This window comes from Argentina silus, assembly GCF_951799395.1.
Source record: "Argentina silus genome assembly, chromosome: 13".
NCBI classification, from domain to species: Eukaryota; Metazoa; Chordata; class Actinopteri; order Argentiniformes; family Argentinidae; genus Argentina; species Argentina silus.
In genome coordinates, this window is record NC_139667.1 from 2,103,216 (window position 1) to 2,120,283 (window position 17,068).

General features: G+C 47.8%; 2 protein-coding genes across 4 annotated transcripts in view; one reads left to right on the forward strand and one right to left on the reverse strand.

Annotated features, from left to right (window-relative positions):
- Window positions 1-12,858, reverse strand: part of LOC310814366 (uncharacterized protein) — a 28,278-nt gene extending 15,420 nt beyond the window's left edge. For 2 of the 3 annotated variants that reach the window (XM_083683748.1, XM_083683746.1), the window contains exons 1-2: window positions 12,559-12,858; window positions 3,471-3,732 (exon numbers count right to left, since the gene is read on the reverse strand). In XM_083683748.1, coding sequence (XP_083539874.1) covers window positions 3,471-3,708 — 238 coding nt within the window. In that variant the 5' untranslated portion in view covers window positions 3,709-3,732; window positions 12,559-12,858. The remainder of the gene's footprint in view (window positions 1-3,470; window positions 3,733-12,558) is intronic. The other variant, XM_083683747.1, reaches the window with a different exon arrangement.
- Window positions 12,859-14,209: 1,351 nt separating this feature from the next.
- On the forward strand, window positions 14,210-16,951 carry LOC310814153 (syncoilin-like; the record flags this gene model as incomplete). The annotated part of the gene is made up of 4 exons (XM_083683451.1): window positions 14,210-14,776; window positions 15,298-15,708; window positions 15,802-15,926; window positions 16,272-16,951. The coding sequence occupies 4 exons, from the start codon at window positions 14,210-14,212 to the stop codon at window positions 16,315-16,317; spliced, it is 1,149 nt and encodes a 382-aa protein (XP_083539577.1). The 3' UTR covers window positions 16,318-16,951.
- Window positions 16,952-17,068: the final 117 nt, after the last annotated feature.

The window sequence follows — 17,068 nt, forward strand, 5'->3', positions numbered from 1 at the left end:
TTTCTCTATATATTATATAGTATTATATATGCATTTTTATATATATTATATATATGTTTTTAGGGCTTTTGTGCTTTATTGGGATAGAGACAGTAGAGATTGACAGGAAGGATGGGAGAGAGAGAGAGAGGAGGGATGACCATCACGATAGGTTGAGGGTCGGAATCGAACCAGGAACCTTGTGATGATGTGGTACGCACATTACCGCGCTACGCCGCTAAGCACAGCTGGACTTTACTATTCTGCCTCAGTGAGATAATCGTCAAGGCTACCGGTCATTCACACACACGAACAGACTAAACTGGTGCAACAGTTATATCACATGCTTCGCCCTGCTTAGGGCCAATCATGACAGCTCTAGTCATTCAGAAGTGCTCTAAAAGGAGAATACATGTAAATCAAATGTTCATCCCAATCTAAATAGAAACTCTGTGTAAACATTAGCAGGGATTACAACTGTATGCCACCAGAGTGTGTACAGCATGTGTTCAGTTATAGTATTACCCCCGCCTATACAGTAACCTCCACATGGCAACATGCTTGCTCTGAATGTGGTTCCAGGAAATGTGAGGGGGGGGGGGGGGGGGGGGGGGGGGGGACTTGAGAAAACTCCAAAGCTTATTGCCCTGTGCACAATGTGGGAGGTGCCCTGCCATGACCTTGGTTGGGGAGAAAAACCTTATCTCTCCTCACAGTTTACACCCCGTCACACACCACCTCCGTCACACACCACCTCCGTCACACACCACCTCTCAGCAGCATGCCATTAAACTGGCCTAGAGGTGCACCACCTGGAAGAAGCGTGTGTGTGTGTGTGTGATTAGTCAATGGGTATGCATGTGTTCAGTTCATGCACATGTTAAGTGTGTGTACATGTATGTGTATACATATTCATGTGCTCATGCATGTTATTTTGTGTGTGTGTGTGTGTGTGAGTGCGTCTGCGAGTGCGTCTGTGAGTGCGTCTGTGCATGTGTGTGTGCGTGTGTGTGTGTGTGTGTGTGTGTGTGCGTGAATGCCCTCAGGCATGTGATCATGTCGTCGTGTGTGTGTGTACACATGTTAACATTAATGCATACAAGTATATTCTGATTGACTCCCACAGTGTGGTTAGGCCCAGCTGGAACTCCCCACCTTTCCACTTCAGTTCCGAGCTCTGGATTTCCACATGGGTTCACTCTATCCTATGGAGTAATTAGCCCCGACTGCGCCAGTTGTGCCAGATAAACACATGTAAAACAGCCCTTACACAACAGAGCGGGGCTATCGAACTCATAGCTGACTCCACCGAGCACGCCACGACAATTAACGCGTCCGGTTTCCCCCAATGAAAACAGAACTGTAGGCCTGTGTGTTTGTGTTTCTGTGTAGGGCTGCTTGCGTCATTTAGCTTCTAGGTGCGATTTTCCTAACATTAGGTTTAGCGGACATTAGGGTGAAGCGGGTGTTTGCTGTAATTCAAACGTGGCGGCTCCCCGGGACACAGTACACCAAGAAAACAACACTCATGTTGTTAAAACAGTCTCTCCTATAAACAGACATGCGCAAGCTCCAACAAGAACTGCCAGGCAAAACACAGCCTGTGCAGCAAGTTCAACCAGCAGAATGCATTGTGTGTTTGAGTGTCTGTACAGTGTGTCTGTGTGTGTATAAGTTGTTACTGTATATATCGGAATGTTAGTGTGTGTGTGTGTGTGTGTGTGTGTGTGTGTGTGTGTGAGCATGCGTGCCTACTATGTTTCATTCCGTCTGTGGGTGTTCCATAAGTTAAGTTGCTGTGTTTCAAACCGACTTATGGAATCTCAACCTGTGCGTGTCTGTGTGTGCATGTGTGTGTGTGCGTGTGTGTGTGTGTGTGTGTGTGTGTGTGTGTGTGTGCGTAACCTGAACAGTGAGTGCTGCAGGTTGAGAACAGGATGGACGGAGATTTCTTCACGGCAAACAATGGCTCCCAGAGGTCAAAGGGCAGGTGGTGAGTCAGTCACTGTTCAAACAGACCTCCAGTGAACAAGCATGCCTCAGAGGTCAGGGCTGGAAGACTGAACTGGTTCTACGGTGGGAAGGAAGGCTCAGTCCAGAGACTAAAGCTGAAGACTGAACTGGTTCTACTGTGGGAGGAAGGCTCAGTCCAGAGACTAAAGCTGAAGACTGAACTGGTTCTACAGTGGGAAGGAAGGCACAGTCCAGAGACTAAAGCTGAAGACTGAACTGGTTCTACAGTGGGAAGGAAGGCTCAGTCCAGAGACTAAAGCTGAAGACTGAACTGGTTCCAGGGTGGGAAGGAAGGCTCAGTCCAGAGACTAAAGCTGAAGACTGAACTGGTTCTACTGTGGGAGGAAGGCTCAGTCCAGAGACTAAAGCTGAAGACTGAACTGGTTCTACTGTGGGAGGAAGGCTCAGTCCAGAGACTAAAGCTGAAGACTGAACTGGTTCTACGGTGGGAAGGAAGGCTCAGTCCAGAGACTAAAGCTGAAGACTGAACTGGTTCTACTGTGGGAGGAAGGCACAGTCCAGAGACTAAAGCTGAAGACTGAACTGGTTCTACAGTGGGAAGGAAGGCTCAGTCCAGAGACTAAAGCTGAAGACTGAACTGGTTCTACTGTGGGAGGAAGGCTCAGTCCAGAGACTAAAGCTGAAGACTGAACTGGTTCTACAGTGGGAAGGAAGGCTCAGTCCAGAGACTAAAGCTGAAGACTGAACTGGTTCTACAGTGGGAAGGAAGGCACAGTCCAGAGACTAAAGCTGAAGACTGAACTGGTTCTACTGTGGGAGGAAGGCACAGTCCAGAGACTAAAGCTGAAGACTGAACTGGTTCTACTGTGGGAGGAAGGCTCAGTCCAGAGACTAAAGCTGAAGACTGAACTGGTTCCAGGGTGGGAAGGAAGGCTCAGTCCAGAGACTAAAGATGAAGACTGAACTGGTTCTACTGTGGGAGGAAGGCACAGTCCAGAGACTAAAGCTGAAGACTGAACTGGTTCTACAGTGGGAAGGAAGGCTCAGTCCAGAGACTAAAGCTGAAGACTGAACTGGTTCTACTGTGGGAGGAAGGCACAGTCCAGAGACTAAAGCTGAAGACTGAACTGGTTCTACAGTGGGAAGGAAGGCTCAGTCCAGAGACTAAAGCTGAAGACTGAACTGGTTCCAGGGTGGGAAGGAAGGCACAGTCCAGAGACTAAAGCTGAAGACTGAACTGGTTCTACGGTGGGAAGGAAGGCTCAGTCCAGAGACTAAAGCCACAGTGCCCCACTTGAAATGATGTCAATGAGGGACATCACAGTTCCCAAACAGCAAGCTAGTACCTTACCTTGGTACTCAAGGGTCCATTATATTTAGGGTAATATATTTCTGACCATTTCATATATGGTGTGCGTCCGCATGGAGCGGTAAAATCACCATTACACCTCATGTAAATGCAGCCAGGCAGCCAGGCAGTCAGTCACATACAGTGTCGGAGAGGGAGGGTTCCTTACCATGACCGTGGGCCTGCGGGGATGCCTGCTTGCCCCCCTTCGTTCCGCCCAGGTGCCCGTCCTGGCTGTGACCGTTGGCATGGACGCCCTTCTTCTTCTTCCCTTTGAGCCAGCTGAAGGCCCGACCCAGGGAGTTCGCCTGCTTCTTCCTCCGCCCCCCTTTGGAGTTCCTCTCATGGGCGAACACCTCGGCCATGTCCTGGGGGATCAGGTCCCCCACGGTTTCACGGGCCGACATCTCACCTAGCACCACACCAGCTTCCTACGAGAGAGAGGGAGGGAGAGGGGGGGAGAGAGGGGGGGGGGGGGAGAGAGAGAGAGAGGGGGGAAGAGAGAGAAAATCATACATAAATGACTCATGATTTAACATAATACTAGTAATAGCACTAAATCAAAGGGAGATCTTCAACGTTGGACACTTTAACATTGTGGATTGAAGTTGCTATTGATTCAATGCAACAGAAAACTTTTGTTGAGACCCCTCTCTCTCTGTTTCAGGGTGTGGGTGAGTACCGAACCCAGCCCACACACCCTGCATACACACACACACACACACACACACACACACACACACACACACACACACACACACACACACACACACACACACACACACAACCCCCCTTCCTGCCTCTCAACCAAACTTACTGTTCTGCAAAAGAACTGGCACCGCTCCCTTCATTCCTGAACATGTAGTCATAATTCACAGTGCCCCACCCGTAGCCACACACATCAACACACACACACACACACACACACACAAACATACACACAAAGAAAAGTAAACATATACACACACTCCAGCACAATACCAGGGACTTCACAACATCTCCCTCTCACTTATTTACTTTCTATCTTTCATTTTCTATCTCATTGTCTTCCTCTCTCACCAACACTCTGATGGAATGAGATCATCCACCACCCCCACCACCCCCCCCCCCCCCACACACACACACACACACACACACACACACACACACCCCTCCTGCCAAACTTCTCTCCTCTAAGGCAAGTTTCTCATTCTCGCTCCTGTGGATCTGTACAAACTGGCCTCACTCCAGCTAATCCTTCTAGACACTTATCTCACTATAATAAGATAGACGTTTGGACGCGGCCATTACATGACAGGAAGAGAAGCCTGTGGAGAAAGAGGGAAAGAAAGAGGGAGGGAGGGAGGGAGAGAGGGAGAGAGGGAGAGAGGGAGAGAGCCTGAGAGAATCCCTCCCAAGCTTTGGGCTGTATCTGAGAATTGCTAGGAAGCAGTCAGGGGAGTTGCCTGCTCCGATCGAGGGTTTCTGTGCTTGCAGATTACGTGCCAAATCCCAATACTTCTGAGAGGATGTGTGTGGTTGAGACGCAGGCCCCTGCAACGCCTCCATCATCATGACTCTGAAAAAGACACTAAATGATTCCATTCCAAAAGAGCTTTTCATCATCAAAAGCTCCTTTTAAAGTATGGAGGGATTGTTGGGATGGGAAGTGAGAGAGAGGGGCCTGGGTCGGCTCCATCACACTTAATGATTGCAGGCAGATGCAGCAGGGCTGCCAGACCAGACCAGACCAGGCCAGACCAGACCAGACCAGACGCCCCTCACAGTAACACTGGTCATAAATTAACCCTTAATCACTCCCAATCTCCGCGAGGAATGTCATCATCGAACCACTGGAATCTCAGGGATACGGGGAACATCCCCTCCCCACAGCCCAAACAGTGACCATCACTGTGCAAACAAGCCAGAGGAGCGTTGCTCTTGGCTTGGCTTTGTCAGAGCAGGGAATTTCACATCACAACCCATGTCAGGAGGACATGCACACAGCCTCAGATTAACAGAAATTGAGTGCAATTCCTCCCTCCCCCCCCCCCACCCCCAAGATATTCTGTGGTGAGTTCTCAAAATGGCTTCAGGTTCTCTCAATACAGTAGGATCAACTTGTTCCTCATAGGAACCGTATTTAAGGTGAGTGACATACTGCAGCTTCTACTGAGGCATGCTGTACTATGAGTTGCTGTGTAAGAGAAAGTTAACAGGCAGGGCATCTAAAACAGGGCATCCAGCCTCTTTAAGGAAAAGTCCCAAGTCCCTCTCATCTGGCTGCAGTAAGCCCTGTGTTTCTCTCCCAGCAGATAACAGTCATTTGGGGATGAGTAACATCTGTACATCTGCGGGGGCTAAGGTTGACACTGTGCAGACGCAGTTGTGAGGCAGGGTGGCTGGTGTACACATTTAAACCCAGGGGCTGCTGAGAGTTTGAGTAAGTAACCCCCCCCCCCTTTTATGTTCACCACAGCAGGACGGCAGTGACGTTAAGAACTCTGGGATACGGCGGAGGACCACCCACCTGAGTCAGCATGCAGTCCAGTCACAAGGCACTGACTCACACTACCATCGCCGTGGTAACCTGATAACAACCAACAACTTTGTGCTTTTTTAAACACATTTACCAGGTTGACGAATGCGTTTAGGATTGCACGTGTGTGATACATACTTGCCAGACAATGGATCTTGCATACAAGATCGGGGGGAAGTCAGTTTAGCCACTTACCATGACAACATAGCCGACATTTCAGTAGAAGTAATATCAGTATATGCAAACTATCTGTATGCTGAACCATTATTGTTTCTCTTTGACACAATGCCTTCCTTTGATAAATACATATTAGCTCAAGTAAATAACAGAGCACTTAGGCCTATTCTGAACACCTTATGAAGTTACCATGGTGACCCTTTCTCACTAACACACACACACACATCTCTGGACACACAAACAAACTCTTTTTTCACAAAATTGAGGTGCCCCTACCAGCATCTAAATTACAGAGTTGCTTCATTGGCACAGTAATTATAGTGTCCTAACCACACATCTCAATGGTGGCTGTTGATACACAAAGATACACACAAAATAAGAGGGATAACCAAACCTATTTTCCATGGTGAGACTTCCTCTGAGGAGTCATTGTTTTCTGCATGACTATTAATGGGACTGAAACTGTATCATCTCTGCTTCAAGATGTAGCTCACGGCAACTGTATCAGAAGAATATCAAGCCGCCTCTGTCTGTATTATGTTAACACCTGGCAGGGTCGTATAGGCCTACATTAAACAAAGGAACACAGTGACAGACAGACAGACAGACACAGTGACTGACAGACAAACGCACAGAGACAGACAGACAGACAAACGCACAGAGATAGATAGATAGATAGACACACACACACACACACACACACACACACACACACACACACACACACACACACACACACACACACACACACACACACACACACACACACACACACACACACACACACACACACACACACACACACACACACACACACACACACACACACACACACACACACACACACACACACACACACACACACACACACACACACAGCTTTGGTTTTCCAGCCCAGCCCAACCCTGTTGGAGCAGGCATGTGCTGTGACATGCTGTTTACCTTTACTCCTTAGAAAAGACGAGGGCTTTGACTCCAGCCAGTAAGAACACATCTCTGGAGCAGCCCTCAGAACAACTGTCAATACACGCAGTGGACGTACATTTGTCAGGATAAATATTGTTACTAAATGTAAACAGTGGAATGGTGTCCATGATAACCCGAAAGGTCTGACAGGATTAACATATTCTGACAGTTTTCACTTCAGCATCTCATCACCCCCAAAGGACACGAAATTCCACAGGATTTCTGGGTCTGCACCTTTATACGAGGCCTGCAGAGTTAAAGCACTGCGAAGCACTGACACCTGCTTTGCCTGGGGCGGAGATTTGCTCCACTGCAGACTACTGTAAATAAACTAGGGCACCGATCGAACCTCACGCTAGGCTCTTCCACTGAAGATCCCCACGGGGTTCCTCTCCGAGCGCCGCCGTTGAGCTGGTGTACAGGGAAGACCACCACAAACAAGTCTGTGAGGTTCTCTTAGAATCTGGCCTGGTTTGGTCAAATATTGATCTTCTTACCTGCCACGGCCCACACGCGCAGGCCTACATGACACAGAACACAATGGCGTGTTTCTTATCTAACGAATGACACAATGAGTTCGTTTGGAAAAAGGGTACCAAGCAGTGGCTACAGTGAGTCATAGTAGGAAGCAGACTCCACCGCTGTGCCCGTGGGGACAAGCCAAAGACAGGAGGGTGTGGCCGTAAAACAGACGCCTTTGTTTGAAGAGTAAGTGGCTTAGTTTAACCAGGAGCACATTCACCTTTACCTCTCTGCTGGGGCCTTCGGTTTTAAAGAGACAGGGCCTAGCCAGGCGCTCAAGGCTAGAGTGGACGCTCTCGCCTCAGTCCTCCTGCAGAGATCACCGTGGTAGAATGTACCCTCTCTCCCAGGGTAAAACGCTGCACCGCTTTGAATATAACATGAGTAAACCTTATTTACTCTGACCTTATTTACTCTGTTATAAAAACTGAGTAAGTGTCAACAGAGATATTCCTGGTGTGAATGGTGGATTTACTGTACTGTACAGTATTCTCATTAATCAGGGTGTGCCTCTGTGGACTGGGCATTATCAAACAAAGGAGGGCACCGGCACTCTAGGGCATTCTCAGAAGAAGCCGCAGATTAGAACGTTGGTAGAACGCTGGCATTCTGAACCTAGGGATGATGTAAGGGTATTCACAGAGATCTATGGGGTGTATTACTGTAGGTGAGGCCTCCAGAGGGAAACTGGAATCAGCCAGTTCAGTCTGTTGAGGAAGACCGTCGCGTTAGGCAACGACTGTCTGTACGGTCTGAAGAATGTGCTCCTCTTCCATCTGTAGGAAGTCATATTGCACAATTACATAAGCTGTTGGACCATATAGTGCTTGCAAGCACACTTTTGTGCAGGCAAAGATACCTAGAGTCAATTCTTCAGTCAGTGGTGCAAGATCTCAGCTCAGGGTTTACACAAAGTAGTTTTCCTTCATACGCAGGAGAGAAAGACAGCAAAGAGGTCGCGGCCCCATCAGTGACACAGTGGACATATCCAGACACCTACTGTAACATCAGTGACACAGTGGACATATCCAGACACCTACTGTAATATCAGTGACACAGTGGACATATCCAGACACCTACTGTAATATCAGTGACACAGTGGACATATCCAGACACCTACTGTAACATCAGTGACACAGTGGACATATCCAGACACCTACTGTAACATCAGTGACACAGTGGACATATCCAGACACCTACTGTAATATCAGTGACAGCTCATTGTCAACTGTGAGAGGAAGTTGTACTAATCCTTTTAGTAAAGATGATGTACACCCGGCTCCGGGCAGTTCCTCAGCATTGACTGTATTCCCAACTGTTTGTTTTGTGAACGAAGGAGAATTGGAAGAGGAAACATTTTTTTTTTTTTTTTTAAAACAACAAAAAAAAAAACACTGTGAGCGAGGCTGTGTGTGTGTAGAGGATGTCAGAAAAAAAAAGAAAAAAAAAGTCAACTGCAGCCACAACATTTTGGTTGAAAGACAATCCCTTCACCACTTATGTTGCCTGTTTGTTTTCTATTTAAAAGACATTGTTGCAGACAACATGCTCTGTGTATATAATGACACTGCTAAAACAAGAAACCCCACATAAACACTGCATCACGGTAAGAACGTAAATAAACCTGACATGTGACCCAACTTAAAATGAGGTCAGCCTGTGAAACAGGGTCACCTGTGTGTTATGCAGGTTGAAGTGTGTGTGTGTGTGTGTGTGTGTGTGTGTGTGTGGATCCGAGGACAGGTCCATTCAAGCCTGCGTGCTGTAAGCCATGCAGCAGCATGTCTGGTAAGAGCAGAGGCTGCATTCCTGAGAGATTGATCATTACTGTGAAACTCTCCAAATCTCCTTCACCTTCTCCCTTTCTCCCCCCCACCTCCTCCCCCCCACCTCCTCCCCCCCGCCTGACAGACAGAGACCGACTAATAACAGTGGGGCCAAGAAAACAGGGTCGTAAAAAAAAACCTCCATAATGGCCGGCCGAGGCATAAGAGAAGACCATTGTACCATAATATTTTAATAAGCACAGGGCGAGGTAATTGTTCATTGTGAGTCCGTTTCAATAGTGAGAGTGATTTGTTTGTTTCTCGGTCCCAGCGGCTTGGGCCCTTGAATGTCCCTGAACCGAGCGCCCCAGTTGCCGTGGGCCTGAGCCTGGACTTGTGTATCTAGAGATGAAGCCCCTGTTCTGAGAGAGAGAGAGAGAGAGAGAGAGAGAGACAGAGAAAGAGAGAGAGAGAGAGAGAGAGAGAGAGACAGAGAAAGAGAGAGAGCGAGAGAGAGAGCTAGAGCGAGAGAGAGAGCCAGAGAGCGAGAGAGAGAGCGAGAGAGAGAAAGAGAGAGAGAGAGAGAGAGAGAGCCAGAGAGCCCCCTTTAGCAGCAGGAGGCCTGTTGACAGTGGTGACTTAGTGACTGTGGAGGTAAACACAGCTGTGGCTTAAAATACATCCTCCTTTGCCGCGACGCTGCTGGCATCTCTCAAGTTTTTCTTCTTCTCTCCCAGTCAAAACAAGGCCTCTTGTGCCCTGTCTGCCTGCAATAACACACTCATTCACTCCCTCACTCCCTCACTCACTCCCTCCCTCCCTCACTCCCTCACTCCCTCCCTCCCTCACTCGCTCCCTCACTCCCTCAGGCCCCCATAGGCTGATCACAGAGCAGACTGAGGGCTGTGCAGGCCGTAGGAGAGGCTGGATGGGACAGGGAGACACAGAGCAGACTGAGGGCTGTGCAGGCCGTAGGAGAGGCTGGATGGGACAGGGAGACACAGAGCAGACTGAGGGCTGTGCAGGCCGTAGGAGAGGCTGGATGGGACAGGGAGACACAGAGCAGACTGAGGGCTGTGCAGGCCGTAGGAGAGGCTGGATGGGACAGGGGGACACAGAGCAGACCAATGACCACAGTGGATGCTGGACAGACACCAAGAGTAACTGAGTCTCTAAACTGTAGGACATTTCAGACAGTCCAAATAGGCAAGAGAAATAAGGAGGCCTGTTTGGCAGCTGAAACATTGTGGAAAGCAACACAGATAGGAAAACATGATGCACAAACACACACACTCATACACAGACACACACACCCACACACACACACACAGACACACACTCTCTATGACTGATTGGATTCCCAGTAGTGCTGGTGGCAGTGCAGACAGATGAGTGCCTCATCATCACCCAATCCCGCTGATTAAAACCCCTTTGTATTCTACTCTGCACTCTCACTACAGGCCTGAGTCACAATGCTTCACACACTCTCACTTACTCACTCTCTCTCTCTCTCTCACACACACACACACACACACACACACACACACACACACACACACACACTCTCTCTGTCTGGGTCCCATTCCAGTTGCTCCATCCTCCCGCCCCCCCTGGCAGTTCCCATCCTCGCCCCTCCCCCCTCCTACCCCCCACCCTCCTACCCGTCGCCCCCACCCTCTTACCCCCCACCCCACCCTCCTACCCCCGTCGCCCCCGTCCTCCCCACCCTCCTACCCCCCGCCCCCCCCTCAGCCCCCTACTCTGTCTGAGTCCTTATCTCGCTCCATCCCCGGCTACTGTCTGAACAGGCGTCACGTCTGTGGCGAGGACATCTTTTCCAAGCGTTTCCCAGCCACCACACCGCAGTGCTTATATAACACACCTGTTATCTCCACGGGTACAAGCCTTGGCATGGCAGACAGGGACAGGAGGAAGAAACAACATTGCACGACACACCCTTCCCAAACAAAAGTCCCTTTAAGATCTCTACTGAAGTTACGAGCGTGTGCAGTGAAGGTCTCATCCGGACTGGACTCATCCGGAGAGGTCAGAGGTCAGTGAGGGAGTTGTGTGAGGTGGTCAGGATGATGTCCGTTTCCAAAACACTGACGCTGCAAATGATCGCGTATCCATAATCTCACTAATGACGCACCTGTCATATTGTTGACACGGTATTGATCCAATCTGGCAATAACCTTAAAATGGATTCAAACAACTGGAAATCTTGCAACTTTTCAGGATGGGTTCGGACAGGGTTGCTTCCAGTTCGAAGTCCATAGGAAGGTGTTGTGTACAAACCCCTGGATAATCTGAGACAGGTAATCGACCATCAGGTTAATAAACAATTAGTCACTCATGATAAAGGTATATGGATTGGTAAACAGCAGTCTGCCATGTGGCCATTGACTGGGAGTGATTGCACCAACCATAAGAGTATCATAAGACCGTCAATGGACACTGCTCAGGTGTGTGATAACTGACAGACGTACAGACAGTCAAACACACAGTGACAGACAGACACACAGTGACAGACAGACAGACACACAGTGACCAACAGACAGACAGACAGACAGACACACAGTGACAGACAGACAGACAGTCAATGGACACTGCTCGGGTGTGTGATAACTGACAGACAGACATACAGAGACAGAGACAGAGAGACACACAGAGACAGACAGACACACAGTGACAGACAGACAAACACACAGTGACCAACAGACAGACAGACAGACAGACAGTCAATGGACACTGCTCAGTTATGTGATAACTACAGGAAAAACAATTCACCAATGTCTTCACTGTTAAGAGTTCCTTAGAGTTCCATTACCTGAGCTTGTTTGAAAGCTCCCCTCAAGGCCAAGCTAAATAAATCTCCCACACCTTTTTCTCCTGAATACCAGTAGGCAAGTTGGACCTCACCCTCTTTAGAGCTTGTTGGTTAGAGCTTCTTTATAGCTCTGCCTTGTATTCGAAAATTATACTGTAGGCTACTCAATCAACAGGATGTTGATTTAATAATATAAAAACTACATTTTTTCCAAAGGAAGTTATTGAGCCTAGATTGGCAAGTTGAGCTGGCAGACAAGAAATCATATCAGTTCCAGAGTTCTTGAAAATGTTCCCAGAAAAGTGATAAAAACGCAATAAAGTTATGATGACATATAGGGAGACTGTGAGAGTTCACGTACTCTTCCTTAAATTGCAAACAAACAAATTAGAAATTAGAAAATAAGAAAAGTGCCATAATACAAACACTAAGTGTAAACAGCGACAAAAACACAAATTCAACAACAGATGTGTCATACCTTTGGATAGAAATCTTTTAAATCCCGATTTGATGAGTAAAATTCCACCTCATCTGCTCTCCATTTGAAGCGCGTCCCCAGTGCGTTCCTCCAAAGTGTTTACCCTACCGTCCGAACTGAAACTCCAGGTAAACCATTTCCGCGAAATGCGCGGCAGGAAGAGACTACATATATATTTTGCTGACTAAATCCTACTGACAATCACACTTTTTCTTGTTTTACAGACTGACTGTATTAGTTTTGTATGTGGACGTTCCAATGGTTCTCTGAAAGTGAGAATATACTTCGGTCGCAGCTGTCCTACCTGTGCCTAAAGTGTCAGTGCGCACAGGTGAGGACACGAACAGGATTATCAACGATGTTAAGGTCCGTTCACTGTTGTTATACTGCCACCTAGTGGCAGATATTTTGGACATCATGAAAAATTACAGCCCACCGATAAAAGCAGGCTTATAAATTTTAGATTGACATGACAAGGAATATCTCAGCATTTATTATGATCAATTTTCAAACATTTTACATAAAAATTACATTTTACATTTTACATGTTACATTTACATTTTAGTAATTTATCATAATCTTATCCAGAGCGAATTATCTACATTTGTCTAAAGTTAGCGAATCAACTATACATCACAATCATCGCAAGGAAGAGTTTTTATACGAATAACCACAAGCAGTCAAAGTGCCAGAGTGTATTTTCATTACATTTTTAGCATGTGTACTCTGAATACAACACAAATTCAATGTGGATGATTATGTCGATACATCAAAACTGAATGGCAAAACTAACTCTATCTTCTGCTATTAAATATTCACAAGGATGACCATCTTGTCTACGGCCCAGATCTACACTCTCAGACTGAAACCAGGAGATCAAGACTCCAAGTTCGGCCATTAAAGAGTCTAAATATAACCAGCTCTGGCACCAGAGACACAGGCCGGTCCAGTCATGTGTCAACAAGAGCATCTGTAACATCTAGGCTTCTCTCCCGTCACTTTCTCTGACACACTGACTGACCTCAGCTTGCCATGTGGGTGTGACAGGGGGGATGGGATGGGGGTGGGTGGGACGGGGGGGGGGGGTCCTCAGGGTCCAGATATAGTGTTTCCCCCCTGCTTCCAACTTTATTTATAAGCACAAACAGATTGTCTGTTTTCCTGGAGACGCAGAAGGTAGTCTCAGTTTCCAGTTGCTGTGGCTATCCACCGGCTTGGGTTATCATCTCTCTGGATCGCTGTGCAGAAAGTGAGTGGAAATACTTGAATAGTTTCAGATCTGTGAGTTTGCCTGCGAATGAAAATGCTCAGAATCATCCTCCTTGGTCAACGTTGTGTCGTCTTGCTGCCTTAGTAATGGTGTGTTGTGTTATTTATGTGTTGCCAAAGCAACACGTAATGCCCTTATGAAATAGTTTGAAGGTTTGAAGGTGTTTAGGTCAGAGACAAATGTTGTAAGCAGATTATGTTTTTCTTCCTTTTTACAAAAACATATATATCTTCAATACAGACTGTAATCTTATATCAAACTCAGTTTTGAAAGCGCTGTGGTGCTCTTGGATCGTGATTTTACTAAGCTGTTGTTCCCAGCATGTCATGACTTGACTAACTCTGCTCTCCATCTACTTCAACTTCAGCCTCTTTTTGACAGATGACGGAGACACCGATAGCTGGTAGGAATCCCCAGGAAGAGAGGGAGGTTGAGCCTACAGAGGACTCACTTCCCGAGTGGAGGAATAGGCCTATGGAGGAGGTCCAACCTGAGGGTGGGCATACAACCGCAGAGCTAACTCACTCTGAGAGAAGCAGCTTCTACGATGGCGGATGCCTGGTTCAAGCACACATTACCGAGGTGGCGCTTCCACTGGAGAGGTGCGCGAAGCACACCTTCGCAGAGGTGGAGGGGGGCATGGAGAGCGTGGGGTTCCTCTTTGAAGAGTGCATCCGGGAAGTGGCTCATCTGGAGAGTCGGAGGGACGAGTTGGTGCAGGAGCTGCTGCAGCTGGAGCAGCCGATGCGGCGGGCCGTGGAGGCTCTGAGGGCCAAGCTGGAGGAGGCGCGGAGGCTCCTCACACTGGTGCAGCTGGATTATATGGGTCTGCAGGAGGAGGCGCGCCAGGTGAAGAGGGAGCTGTTTGTCACGGCCAGGGACTGCATCCAGAGCCAGGTGGCGCTGGCTGAACAGGAGTATGAGGTGGCCCAGTGCACAGTCACACAGGTAACGTGGGGTAAAAACGCCACGACAAGGAGGGCAGGAGGGGAGGCACGGGGGTTTTTGTTTGTTTTTGGTGTCATGATTATCTAGTATCTCTGATGTCATTGCAACCATTATTGATACAAACTGAAAATAAGTGCATTGTTTGAAAGGTAAATACACTGTTTGAAAAGTAAATATATTGTTTGAAAAAAAATAAACACCACACCGACGCAGTCATACACAGTAGGAAGCTTTCGTGATAGTTCAGTGCAGTTCAGTTCAGTTCATTTCAGTTCATTTGCCTACACTCACAGAGAAAGAGGGCTGTTGACATTTTCCCAGAAGTGACATGCATTCTCTCTTTTGATGTGTTATTCTCTGTTATTTCTGGATGTGTGTTAACTATTATGTTGACATGCGTTTTCCTATGTTGACGGCTGCCACCACTGATTTGTTTGGGCTGTGTTTATGTCTGTCTTTCATCCAGAGGTAATTACTTTGTCAGACATCAACACAGCTGTCATTCCCTTTTCCGCCCGTAGGAGGAGCTCCAGGCTCATATCCTGAGTGTCACCCAGGAGGCAGCCCAGCTCCAGGAGGCCCAGCAGAACCAGCTGAACACCCTACGAGACCGGGCCAAGAGACCCAGGCGCCCCCGGCCCCTGAGTGACGTGACCCACTGCCGCCGCTCCTCCCTGGACCTGCAGCGGCGCCTGAGTGGCAGCATGAGGTCCCTGGAGGGCTGGTACGAGCCGCGTCTGCTAGCCCTGCTCAGAAGGATGAAGAACGGGGAGGAGGCCCTGAGGAGGACCAGGGAGCAGGGCCAGGACATGAGGGCCCAGCTGGGGCCCCTGAGGGACGAGACCCAGAGGCTGGAGCTACAAAGAGCCTGTCTGGAGGAGAGGATTGCCCTGATGGAGAGCGACAGGGAGGAGAGCGTGGCTCAGTATAAGGTACGACGCGGGGAGAAATAGGCCTGGTTTTGAGACGTGTTGCGTAGTCAGCAGACGTCCATCAGTGGCGTTGTTCTCTTTCTTCCTCACCAGGAGACAGTGGATTCACTGGAGGACACCATAAGCGAGCTGAACCTGGAGCTCCAGGTTCAGAAGAAGGCCAGCAGAGACCTGGAAGAACTGAAGAACGGCCTTTCGATAGAGCTGGACTCTCACAGGTATCAGAAGGGCTTAAACACACTGCAGGGTTGATCTGAACCGCACTGTGCTGGCTCAGATATTTTCTTTTCACTGTACTCTCCAGCACTGTTACAGCAACTATGGTCGATGTGGGAACCAAGCCAGCACAGTTAATCTCAGCTCGGTTGAGCTCTGGAGTGCGGTTAGGGTAATGGTGTGGGAGGCTTGGTATGTGACCCTGAGGAAACAGTGTTTGGACTGTGTCGGTTTTCACTGAGGTCACACTTTGAAGACTGTAACTTATTGTTGCTAGTAGCAACTGCCGTAGGAGCACAAACATCTTGAGGGATAGTCTCAATATTTGATGTTTTATCTTCCTACAGGGGCTGTATTGCAGAGTGTGAGACAACTGCTGAAGGGGAGACATAATCTTCCGTACTTTTCAACAGAAGCAATGAACATTACAGAGTGCCTGCAGTGTCCGTGCGTTGAGCCAATGTGATTAGTCTGCTTGTGTCAATAGTGCTAGTGACTAGTCAGTATAATGTTAAGCCTTGAGTGTAAGATCAGTCCGTTAGCTGCTTAACCTTTAAACCTGCTAAACTTTGACCTTATGAAATGGACGTTTGTAGGAACTTTATCAGTCAAATCTGAAACCTTTCTCAGATTCACAACACTTGAATATTCTAAGCTTTCAACTGCAACTAAACCAGCTTCACTTGCTGATACACAGTAAAAGCAGTAGTACACATCCTCAAGACACATGAATGAGTCTAAGAAGAGTAAATGAATTAAGAGATCTACTGTAAATAGACTTTTATTATGAATTCACTTACAAAGCACAGGGGAATTCAGATGCAGCATACAAAGACATAACAATACAGACACATACAGGGATACTACAGAGAGCAAAATCTACACTATGGATATCAAGGAAATAAAATTAAAATCTATGTACAATTTCTTATAAAATGGAACTGTGTGGAAATGCGTCTTAATGACTTACATTACCAAGAACATGTCCTACAGAGTGTCATGATGAAAGAATCAAAAGTCTCAAAAATGCAACAATTCATCGCCAACACCCAACAATGTCCTATTGTCACTACATCGAACAACAACAGGATCTCGGTTGTTTCAAGGAACTACAGAGTTAAATCTTCGTAGACATAACAGGAGT